The sequence below is a fragment of the Varanus komodoensis genome, unplaced genomic scaffold (assembly GCF_004798865.1).
Source record: "Varanus komodoensis strain SLA01 unplaced genomic scaffold, ASM479886v1 scaffold114, whole genome shotgun sequence".
Classification (NCBI taxonomy): Eukaryota; Metazoa; Chordata; class Lepidosauria; order Squamata; family Varanidae; genus Varanus; species Varanus komodoensis.
In genome coordinates this window covers 226963-237959 of record NW_025335328.1, presented here as the reverse complement: position 1 = coordinate 237959, position 10997 = coordinate 226963, and the positions used below count along the sequence as shown (strand labels likewise).

The 10997-nt window shown below is 63.4% G+C and overlaps 2 protein-coding genes across 2 annotated transcripts in view; both read right to left on the bottom strand.

The window, feature by feature from the left end:
• DNAJC5G (DnaJ heat shock protein family (Hsp40) member C5 gamma) overlaps positions 1–89 on the bottom strand; it is a 5225-nt gene extending 5136 nt beyond the window's left edge. Inside the window, exon 1 of the mRNA XM_044421106.1 lies at positions 18–89. The gene's annotated coding sequence lies outside the window, so the exon portion shown is untranslated. The remainder of the gene's footprint in view (positions 1–17) is intronic.
• A 2898-nt stretch (positions 90–2987) lies between these two features.
• Positions 2988–10907, bottom strand: LOC123018746 (uridine-cytidine kinase-like 1). Its single transcript, XM_044421091.1, has 15 exons — positions 10846–10907; positions 10503–10627; positions 9908–10014; positions 9580–9750; positions 8065–8136; positions 7691–7880; positions 6650–6711; positions 6262–6278; positions 5207–5305; positions 4997–5090; positions 4809–4871; positions 4439–4561; positions 4248–4355; positions 3892–4048; positions 2988–3681 (listed from the first exon to the last, which is right to left on the bottom strand). Exons 1-15 carry the CDS (start codon positions 10905–10907, stop codon positions 3608–3610), a joined length of 1524 nt encoding a protein of 507 aa, XP_044277026.1. The 3' UTR covers positions 2988–3607.
• Between the last annotated feature and the right edge of the window lie 90 nt (positions 10908–10997).

Below are 10997 nucleotides of genomic sequence, written 5' to 3'. Positions count from 1 at the left end.
CCTCTCCGGACACCAACCGGCCGATCGGACTCCGAAGCGCACGCGCGGAAGTGTTTTGACGCCTGCCTGCACAGCTGCGCAGGGGCATGCGCTGGGCATGCGCAGCCGCCTCCGGCTGCGGCCGCATTCGGAGTCGCTCCATTCTGACGTGCTCGGAGACGCAACTTCCGGGTCGCCCCGGGAACCGCCGTTGGGGCGGCGACGCGCGGCGTGCCCGGCGCCGCGTTCCGCGCAGGGCAGCCGGGCCGAGCGGCGCCCGGGCTGGCCAAGGACTGGCCGGGCCAGGAGCCGCGGAGCCTCGGGGGCGCCGCGGGAAGAGCCGCCCGCCGCGGGGCGCCCGGCCAGGAGGAGCGGCCGCCTTCCCGCGCCCGCCGCGCCCCTTCCCTCGGCGGGCCGTGCGGCGCTGGGCCTCCCCCCGAGCGCCCCAGGGGGCCTTGCCGCGCTCCCCCGTTGATCGCGCCCGTGTTTGGGCCGCTTGCCCTGCCCGGGAGTTCGGCTGTCGGACCCCAGAGGCCCCGGGGCAGCCTCCCCTGATCCGCTCAGCTCGGAGCCGGGAACCGGAATCTTGCTTGCACTGAGCCACGTGTGCCATTTCGGTGCCCGTTTTCCCAGTTTGGAGAGAACCCTTTGGATCTCTTCAGACCCCCCCCCCCCACTCCCGTTTTTACTAGTTTGGTGCCATTATCAAAATAGTCCCATCAGTATCTGCTCCTAATTGCCTGCAGTTTGTGAATATATTGAAAAGCATTGAACCTGATAATGGTGCCATGGCTGACATCCCTCCACTGGAAAGAAACATAGAAACACGTTTGAGCTCTTCTCGTAGAATAGTAGAGTTGGAGGGGGCCAGGAAGGCCATCAGGTCCAACCCTCTGCTGGTGCAGGACACCAATTCCTGTCCAGTCTCGCCTTGAATGTCTCCAGTGGGGGAGAGCCCCCCACCTCTCCAGGCTGCTGGTCCCACTGCCGCATTGCTATGACAGTGAGGAAGCTTTTCCTGCTATCCAGCCTGAATCTGGGTTGCCGCAGCTTGACTTGATTATTCCATGTCCTGCGCTCTGGCAACAGCAAGAAGAGGTCTTGACCTTCCTCTTTGTCGCAGCCTTTGAGCTACTTCTATAGCGATATCATGTCCCCCCTCAGTCTTCTCAAGGCTGGACATGCCCAGTTCTCTCAGTCTTTCCCCACAGGGCAGTCTTTCCAAACCCTGGGTCATTTTCTTTACCCTCCTCTGGGCCCTAATTTTCCGCATCTATTCTCACCTGGTTTTCTATTCTTTAACCAGTTACTGAGCCATTGAACTATTTTTCACCTGTATGCTTGTATTATGCCATATTTTATTGAGAATTTAATGAAAATATGAAAAGATTTTCAAATTGGTAAAGACTTTCCCTCCTCCTCGTTCTTGTGGCTCAATACCAAGACTGCATGGCAACTCGTGGCAGGCTGCTTTTCCACGTTTTGCTTAATCTGGTCAGCTGGTGGCCACGAAAGACCTTCCCAAGTGCAGACTCCTAGAGCTTAATGGGGGCAAAAGGCTGCCTGATGGCACTGTAGAGGTGTCTCTCCCCTGCTGCAAAACTACCCATCGAGCCACTGTGTGCAAGATGCCGCCTAAGACACCGAGAGTTGCGCCTCATCACGACACATCCTGAATCGGCAGTATGCGACACCGGCACATTATGACATACATGCAAGGCTGCTCCATTTGTGCTGGAACACTTCACACACAGGATTTCTCCCCACACTTCGATGAGAATTAAGCACAACTGCATGTTGTTGCTGTTTGTGCTGTCAAGTCATCACTGGGGACCTTCTCTGAATCCCCCTCCCCCCAGTGAAGTAAGGGGGCACAACCAGGGCCTTTTCTGTCAGTGCCCCACCTTGTAGAATGCTCTTCCTTTAGTGATCCGCCAGGCCCCCTTTCTCCTCTTTTACATGCCACTTGAAAACATTGCTTTTCTCTACTTTGGCGAGTGACCTTTTAATGATTTTTATATTGGTTTTATTGCTGCTACTGCCACATTATTTTACTTGTCCAACAATTTTATTTAATTTAGTTTTTCTCTATTTTAGCTAAAAAGACCTTTTAAATGGTTTTATTACCTGAATGTTCAAACTTTTATGTCTTCCTTTCATTGCTTTGCTTCCTGTTTTCTTGTGTGCTGGTCAAATGCATTGTTGTATCTGTTGCTGTATTGTGAGCTGCCCAGAGCCTTACAGCCAAGGGGTGCGGCATGCAAGTCCAATCAATAAATAAATGGAGCGATTTTTTGGTTGAGGGGGAAATTGCACAATAAAAAAGAAAGCGGGTTGTAATAGGTATAGAGTCACAATTAAACCAACAGGCCAAGTCAGAGATGGTATGTGCCATTGTCTCCCACCTCTGGCAACCCTGCAACGCAAGCCCTCCACTATGTGCTCCAGGACTGCTTGCTGTGCTCAGTGCCAGACCCTTCGTCTTCTCTCCCCAGTATGAGGGCCTCCTCCAGGGAGTGTTGCCTCAGTTTTGACACAGCTTTGGTCTGAAATCCAGAAACAGCAGGTTTCGGGAAGGACGATGTAGAAGGCGCCCACCTCCACGTAACCCCAAGAGCAGCCGTGACCGCCCACGCCTGCCGAGGCCACCCAAGCCACCGCGCCGTGGCTCCCATGTCCACCAGCCCGACGGACCTCTCCGGGAGCTAACCGGCAGCGGAGGAGCAGCACGCAGAGGGCCCGAGCGCAGCTGCCGAGGCGCCCCAGCACAGGCGGCCTGCAGCGCCGCTCTTGGGACAAGTCGCCCGCACCAGCCAGGCAGGGCGCCCCAGGCAGCATGGGGGCCCTCGCCGGTTTGCCCCTTCGCAGCTGCTCTCCCAGTGGCGACAGCCTCCCAAGGCGCTTCTGGAACTGTGGGGGAGCATGGCAGGCAAGCCTTCTCAGCTGGGGGCTGTGGTGGACAAAGTGGGGAAGCCCTAGGGACTCCACCCTAGAAGGGAAAAGCAGGAGGTGCTGTAGATCTTTATTGTCACGTACAAAAAGCAAGGAAGGCAGCCAAGTACAGTACTGAGAAACAACGGGCGAGGAAGGCCGAGGGCTGGGCCAGGCAGAAGGCAGGCGTGGCTCGGCTCGGCTCGGCTCGGCTCGGCAGGCGGCCCGGGCTGGCTGGCTGCCTTGGGACTAAGGTCCCCGGCTGCCTCCTTGTGGTCCCCAAGGCCTGTGCAGTTACACTGGAGGAGGGACGGCTGCAGCCAGCAGGGAACCTGAGCCAAAGAGCAAAGGCCTGCCAGCCTCGTGCACAGACCAAGGCATGGGGAGGACGGGCCCGCAGGAAGTCGGCAGAAGAGTCCCGGGGAGCCTGCGGCACGCTCCCCTCAGGCTGGGTCCCTGAAGCAGCGCGCCAGGCCTGCTTGAGCCAGTCTGCCCGAGGAGGGCCAGCAGCACGGCAGGCGCCCGGCAGCCTCCGAGGGGCGGTGAGTGGGTCAGCGGCAGGCCGCTTGCCTGCCCAGCTGGCCCGTGGGAGCAGTGGGCGCAGTCCCGGTGGTGGCCCGCGTGGAGCCTGGTCCCGGGCAGAGTGTCCGGCTGCGCCTCCCATCCCAGGTGTCAGGCTCTGCCCCGCGGAGCCAGCTCAGCAGTCCATGCTGTCGCTTTCGCACCAGGGCACGGGGCCGTCTGTTCCAAAGTACCTGTCCCCAAAGTTACCTGGGAAAACATGAGTCCTGCTGGTCACGGCCCGACTGATGCTGGGCAGGGCTGCTCTGGTGGGCGGCAGCCCTGTGCGGGCCAGTGCCTCTCCCCCAGGCTCAGCCCGGAGGGGCTGCCGCCGCGCCAGCCCAATGCTCGGCACTCCCCCGCCACCCCGTCTGTTCGGCCGGCCTGCCCGCCCGCCCACGGAGGGCAGCTGCGCCTCACCAATGCCAGGGATGATGTGGAACTCTTCGCTGACTCTCTTATCCACGGCCGTGGTGATGATCCGCACGCGGGGAAAGGCATAGGCCACGGAGTGGACGCCCATCTCGGCCATGAGCAGTGAGAGCAGGAAGATCTTGTCCTCTTGCACATCGTGATCCTGCGGGGCAGCCAGCGGGGCGTGCCTCAAGGGCCTGCATGCCCAGCCCCAGCCCCTCCGCACCCGGCGCCCGCCCGCCCGGCACACTGCATGGGCGGGCGGCTCAGGGCCCCAGCCCATGGCTGCCACAAGCCAAGGCCCAGACCCCTCCCCAGGGCCCAGCGTGCCCCCCCAGCCTACAGGGAAGGCCCGGACGCACCAGCAGCACCCGCACCGCCATCATGGCAGCCGCCCCTGTGGACACCGTGCTGTCCATCAGGATGACGTAGTCTTCGCCGATCTCCTTAGGCAGCCGGAGGTAGTGCAGCTGGTGGGAGGGAGAGGGGAAGGATGAAATGCTCGCGTGCCACACAAGGCAGCCCCCCACCCCCCACGGGGCCCCCTCTCCACCTCCGGCTCCCCCGTGTCATGATTGGTCTGGATGAGGATCTTGCCCAGGCGGATGTCTTTGCAGACGGCAGTGAGCGCTTGCTCCATCGTCTCGCCGGCCCGCAGGATGGAGACACCCGTGATCTGGAAGGGCGGGAAGCGCAACGGCGGGTCAGAGTGGCCCCGCAGCTGGCCCGCCCCAAGCACCGCCCGCCTGTTCCCTGGGCACCCTCTGCAGAGGGCGGCTTCCCTGCCATGGGGGCAGAGGCTGCTCCGGGCCGGTGGGTCTGCGGTCTGCGGCAGACGCTCGGTGGCCCTTGCCAGCTCCTGCCCGTCGTCCATGGGGGGCCCTTGAGCGCTGCCCCTGCAAGCCTGGAGGGAGGGGACTCACCCGCTGCCTGTGGAACCGCTTCCCCTCATACACTGTCCCCTGCGGGGTCTCCACGGTCACTGGCTGCAAAACCAAGACAGGCGGCACTGGGCTGGGACGGAGCCACGCTGCAGGACGACCACCGCCCCTCCAGGACGGGCAGCCCAGCACGCCAACCTGCGCGCTTCTGCGTGGGAGGGGGCACGTACCTTCAGGGGCAGGAAGGAGAGGGCGTGCTCGATCAGCAGGCGCATCAGGCGCTTGGAGTAGAAGATGAATTCGTCCCGGCGGGTGTCCTTGTTCCTGGGGGCAAGCGTGGCGGCACGTTCCTCAGGGCCAAGACTGCCCCCCCGCAGGGCCAGGTCTGCCCCTGGCAGCCCCCCGCCCAGCCGCCCCCCCTCGGGACAGGCAGGCCTCACCTGATGATGGTGTGCATGCCCCGCACCTGCGGGGTGCTCTCCAGGACGCTCAGGGTCTTGGGCAGCGGCTGCCCCTGGTGGGCCGAGGCCAAGGCTGCTCTGCGGGGGAGGAGGCGGGGGGTCACGGCGGGGAGGAAGTGCGTCTGCGTGCTGGTACGGGCGCAGCTCCTCTCCGGTCGCCTTCCCCCTTCGAGCCCCCACGAGGCCCGGGGCAAAGGCACTGCCACCCCCTCCCGCAAGAAGCTCCTGGAGAACCGCACGCTGGCTGCCTGGCTCGTGCCCACTGCCCCCCCCCCCACTCCCACGCGCTGGGGAGAAGCTGCAGCACTAGCAGGCCGGCAGCACGCTTGGTCTTGCTGCCCCGTGACCGGGGAGGCGGAGGCGTGCGAGCCGCGCAGGCAGAGGCCCCGTGCCTTCGCCCCAGAAGCCAGGCAGAACGCTTGCAGGCGCCCCACTCCGGGAGAGACCCTGCCCTGCTCAGAGCCGAGCGCAACACACAGGGAGTGGGAGGTGCAGCCAGGAACAGCCAACGGAGACCAAGCGTCCTCACATATGCCGGCGGAGCTTCCTCTGGTGAAGACGCCCAGCAGGCCCAGCAGAGAGACAGACAGACAGACAGAGACAGACAGAGGGCATTAGAAGGGTAGCGCTCCCCACCGGGAAGAGGGGAAATGCCCCACAGTGCCAAAGCAGGCAGAGCAGCTGGGAGGCCACGAGAAGCCACCCCCTGTCCCCCCGCCACTCCCCGGGCAGGGGCAGCCCTTCAGAAAGCCAACAGGCTCAGCGGGGCCGGGCCCAAACGACCACAAGCCAAGACCACAAGCCAAGGAGCTCGTTGCTCCGGCTGGCCCGGAGTCTCCCTCCTCTCGGACCATGCCTCAAGTCTGGGGACGTGCCCATCTGGCGGCAGTGGCGGCACATGTCCAGCATGCCCCTCCCGGCAGACGGCCCCCACCCCCCAGCTGCTCCACCACGGACTGGCCTACTGTGCAGCGAGGAAAGCTTTGGGAAGCGGGGAGGGGGCTAGCTGTGCTCCTTCAGGGCTGCCGTCATACCTGACCGTGATTTCACGCTGCGCGGTGGCAGGAGCCCACGTGGGAGGCGACCGAGTCGTGGCAGGGCAGGGCAGGGCAGGGCAGGGCAGGGCAGGGCAGGGGAAGAAGAGAGACACAGAGCAGCCTGTCACTGCACACAGCTCCCCGGCCCACTGGCCCCTGCAGCCTCCCCAGGATGGGAGCAGCAGGAGGGCAGCTGGGGCCGGGCCTGGGGCTGGCAGGCTGAAGCAGAAACCCCAGGCCGGCCGGCTCCAGGCTTGGGGAAAGGCCCGGCAGGCCGAGCCGAGGCGGCCCTTGGGCCAAGCAGTGGGGGGATGCAGAAGGGGCACGGGGCACCCGGCAGCAGTGGTGATGTTGCCCCCGCCCAGCCCCTCCTCCGCCCCCTCACCTTCTCCAACTGGCTGTGTACATGCTGCACGATCAAGTCCAGAGCCACAAAGTTCTCCCCACCTGGAAAAGAAGCCGAGGGGGGCTGGAGGTGCGCCAGTGGCAAAGGCCTGCCCACTCCCACGCACCGCTGGAGGTGGGACCGGCCGTCGCGGTGCACCCTGTGGGAGGGAGGCAAGGCAAGAGGCGGGCACCACCGTGAAGGCGAGGCGGGCTCCACGGCAGGCGCCACGCACCCCACGCCGATCGCCCCACCTCGGGGCGCTCCCTGCCACCGCCACCTTCCCCCAGCAGAGGGCCCCGGCCAGGTGCTTCCCCTCCTGGCCATCAGCCAGCGCTGCTGTGCCCCCCACGGGCGCTTCTGCCGCTCGGTATTCGCACACACTCGGCCCCACATCTTGGTATCCAGAGAAGCGCTTGCGGAGTAACGCAGGGATGGGCACCTCTCCTCCCCAAACAGCCAGGGCCCCTTCCTCACCCGCCCCGGCCCCGGCCCCGGCCCCAACACCGGGGCGGCTTTCGCCGTGGTCTTCGTCTGCATCCCAAGGGATGTTCTGCCCCAACTGCTGCGCTCAGGAGGCTGCGCTGCGCACGCGAACGGCTGTGCCCGCAGCGGACTAGTGCCTGTGAGCGGGGGGGGGGGGGGTGCCCTGCCCGCCGGAGTCTTGGCCTCACCCACCCTCGGTGGAGACACGCTTGCTTCTGGCGGCCGCATCTCGGAGATGAGGGAGCGTGGCCCCAGAGGCCCCGCCCTCCTCGCCCCTGGCGCCCACGTATCGCGCCGCCAGCGTTCAGAGCACTCTCCAGCCCCGGGGTGCATTTTGACCCATCGGCTGCCAAGCCGGCACGGAACGGGGAGCCCAGAGGAGGGAGGCGCCACCTCTGCGGAGCCGCACCTGCAGGCCCGGCGAGCGCTCTGTGCCTCACAGCGCAGTGCTGACTGGCCCCGAGATGTGCAAGCCAGCCCTGGACTCCTCAGGCAGGGCGGGGCAAGAGCTTGATCGAGAGGACCCAGGCCTGCCCCTGCCCTTCCCCTCCTCACCTCGGGGCACCACAATGTCCGCGGCCTGCACAGCCGGCTCAATGTATTGCTCAAAGGCAGGCTTCACAAACTTGCTGTACTGCTTGATGACACCGGCCACATCCCGGCCACGCTCCATGATGTCCCGCTTCAGCCGCCGGACCAGCCGGATGTCTGAGTCTGTGTCCACAAACACCTTCATGTCCAGGAGCTGGAGGAGGCACAGGCAAAGCGCTCTGGACAACGCCCTGCCCAACTCCTGCGCAGGGCCTTGGGGCGGCCGGCTCCGCGTGGCTCCCAGGACGGAGCGGCATCCGTGCTCCAAGCCCTCCAGGGGCCTTGCAGCCAAGCTCTGCTCCCCACTCAAGGCTGCCGCCCTCTGCCCAGCCCAGTACCTGCAGGAGCTCCTTGTTGGCAAAGGCCAGGATCCCCTCAAACACAATCACGTTGGCCCCATAAACGGTCTTCTGCGGAGGAAGAGGGAGAATGTGCCAGGCCCGGCCAGGGAGGCGGGGCCAGAGGCCGCTTTCCTCCCGCTGTGCAGGGCAACTGCCGGCCCACCTGCCAGGAGCCCCCACTAACCCTGCCCCCATTCACAGACCAAGCGCTTCCTCACTTGGCAGAAGGAAAAGCAGCCTCTCGCCAGGACAGCCCTGCGAGGCACTTATGGAAGCAGGACAGCAGCAGCGTCTCAAAGCCCCAGCTTTCCCTTTAACAGGAAAGGGTCATGCTTCCGTTTTTTAAAAAATCTCAGACTGGAGAGCCTCTGCTAACAATTACAAAACAAACACTGAGAATGTCTTCACCTTGCAGGTCACAGACAGGTGTGCCCCTGCCCTCAGACCAGAGCACCTGCTCCAACCAGGAGAGGTGGGGAACCTTTCCTGGCCCAAGGCACCCCACTGGCTTCTGGGGAGCACCCGGAGGACAATGCCTCAGTCTAGGCGCAGCCGAGCCTGGCTTCGTGGCACAGTCTGTCCTCCTCCCCCCTCCCTCACCCGGAAAGGGAGCGAGCGTCCCAGTGGAATGGCGATGGCTTTGCTTCCCCATGTCTACTTCCCAGACGTCTGCCGCTTTTTCACGCAACAGGAAGAAGGAAAGACTATCCCGTCCATCTTGGGGACAACCGGCAGCAACTGCCTTGAGAGAAGGGCTCTGATGAGTTATGAGTCCATAGAATGTTGGTGTGATTTTGTTTCAGTATTTTTGTGGCATGTGCTAAATCGTTCTGCTGGAATATGTATTCCTAAAAGGAGGACGTACGTGACTACAGCGAGTCAGCCAAAGGGCCTGAAAGCACCTTCGGTGGCTTGCCAAGCACCACGCGGGCTCCAGGAAAGCATGTGGGGTGAAGGGGAGGGGAGCCTTTGGGAAGAACCCTGACCAAGCTCCCGAAGCAAGAGAATGTTTCCGGGAATAAGACAAGCATTTTGCAGCTGGAGCCAAGCAGGGCACCCACTGCGTTCCAGCACTTCCTTCACCGAATGAGAATTTAATCAAGTCACTGCAGAGAAATACAGCAGGCGCAGTACAAAGGGTGAAGCCAAGGGTGGTAGCAACTGACAAAGGTTACTTGTGTTCAGGGTTAAAACAAACCTAAACAACTCTACTTCGTGATGACAAGACCCAAATATTTTTTCCCACGAACTGTACAATGGATATTCAAATGATAGCCATTTGCTGCTGATGCTGCATTCAATGGGGCCGGAACGATACCCTCTAGCCTGCCTCCCTGGCTTGGATCCTGTGCAATCATGCAAGTCCTTCCAGTCACAGAGCATGGGTCCAACTACGACAGACCTCAGGAGACCACCTGACCTCAAGGACAGCAGCTGCTTTGGCTTCAGAGAAAGACCTACAAACGGGAGAGGGGGGCACATTTCCCTCCTACAAGGCCAATCTCAACATACCCACTCCTTGCGCCGGCTGTGCGTGGTAAAGTCATACACAGGAACTTTAACGCTCTTGCCCTCTTTGAGTTTCCGTAGCACACTAATCAGCAGGTCAAAGTCAAAGGCATCAGGGTGGTCAAAGTTGTATTCGTTGCATGCTGCCTGGCACTGCTGCTCCTTGTTCAGCACCTGGAGAGCATCGGGGCATGTGGAAAGGGAGAGGAAAACAGACTGGCAAAGGGCTCTTCCAGACACAAGGCGGAGTTCAGCGCCTCCTCTTTCCTTCTGGGCCCCTGAGAGAATGGCTGAGCCCAGGGTTGCGTCGGGATATCGTAGGCCTGCGCACCTTATAGAAGCTGTCCATGGAGAGCAACACCACCCAAGGCACGTCCAGAGCTTCAATGATCTTGTTGGCCACTGTAGTCTTGCCAGATGCGCTTCCGCCACACAAGCCTGGGAAGAGAGAGGGAGCGCTGCAATGCAGCTTATTCATTTGACCCCGGACCCTGCTATCAAGGGAAGGGGAGTGGCCCCACAATCAAGTGCCAAGGGTAGGAGTAATGGTGGTAACTACCGGGGAAAACTCAGGACGGGCCATTCCAACCCTCTGGTAGCGCAAGAGTGCCCTGGGCCAGAGATGAAGGACGGTGAACAAAGGGGTGAGGGAAAGCAGAACGGGCTAGGGAGAGCGGGTTCCTGTCTCCTCGCAAGAGCCCCGAGTGTCCTCCCGCCCCGCCGGGCAGGGGCAGCAGGCGCCCGTGCCCCCTCCTGGCTGCCGGGTGGCAGCCGCAGCCGCAGCCCAGCGAGCCTCCCAGGAGCCTGGCAACCCGCGCGGGAGGCGCGCACCCAGGGGAGGGCAGCGGGGCGGGAGAGCCCAGCCCCGCTCTCGCTCCTGCCCCGCAGGAGGCAGGGCCCGGCCCGGCCCGGCGCGCTGCCCTCACCGATGACGAAGGCCTCCTTGAAGGGGGTGCCCGTCTCGTTGTACCAGGGCGGCCGCCCGGCCGTGTAGATGGTGCGCTTGCTCGTCCTCAGCAGCGGCGGTTCTGCCCGGGACTGGCTGGTGGTCCTTCGCCGCGGGAACGCGTGTTGGGGAGGGGAGACGGGTCAGCTCTCGCCCCAGGCGCCCCGCCGCGCGCCCCGGCGCCTCTCGCCGCAGCCAGGGCTCGACTCCAGTCGTGCCTCTGCGCACACGCAGAGCGCCACGTCGCCCGCTGCGGGGCGGGGAGCGGCCCCGGCTCGCAAGGATCGGGCCCCGGACTCGTCCCGCCCGCGCGGAGTCCTCACCGGCCCCGCCGTGCCAGCGGAGGCGCTGCCCCGTCCGCAGCAGCGCCGCCCGGAGCCGCCATCTTGCTCGCGCTCCCGCCACCCCTCTGCCGCAGCCGCGCGGCCTGCCGGGACGCCGCGCAGGATAGGCGGGCGGCTCGGAGCGCGCGGCG

Coding starts and splice junctions, on each gene's coding strand:
- LOC123018746 (XM_044421091.1), bottom strand. CDS start 10,907: ATGGCGGCTCCGGGCGGCGCTGCTGCGGACGGGGCAGCGCCTCCGCTG. Junction 10,015..10,502: donor CAAGGAGGCCTTCGTCATCG/GTGAGGGCAGCG, acceptor CTCTCTTCCCAG/GCTTGTGTGGCGGAAGCGCA. Junction 6,712..7,690: donor GGACATTGTGGTGCCCCGAG/GTGAGGAGGGGA, acceptor CTTCTTTTCCAG/GTGGGGAGAACTTTGTGGCT.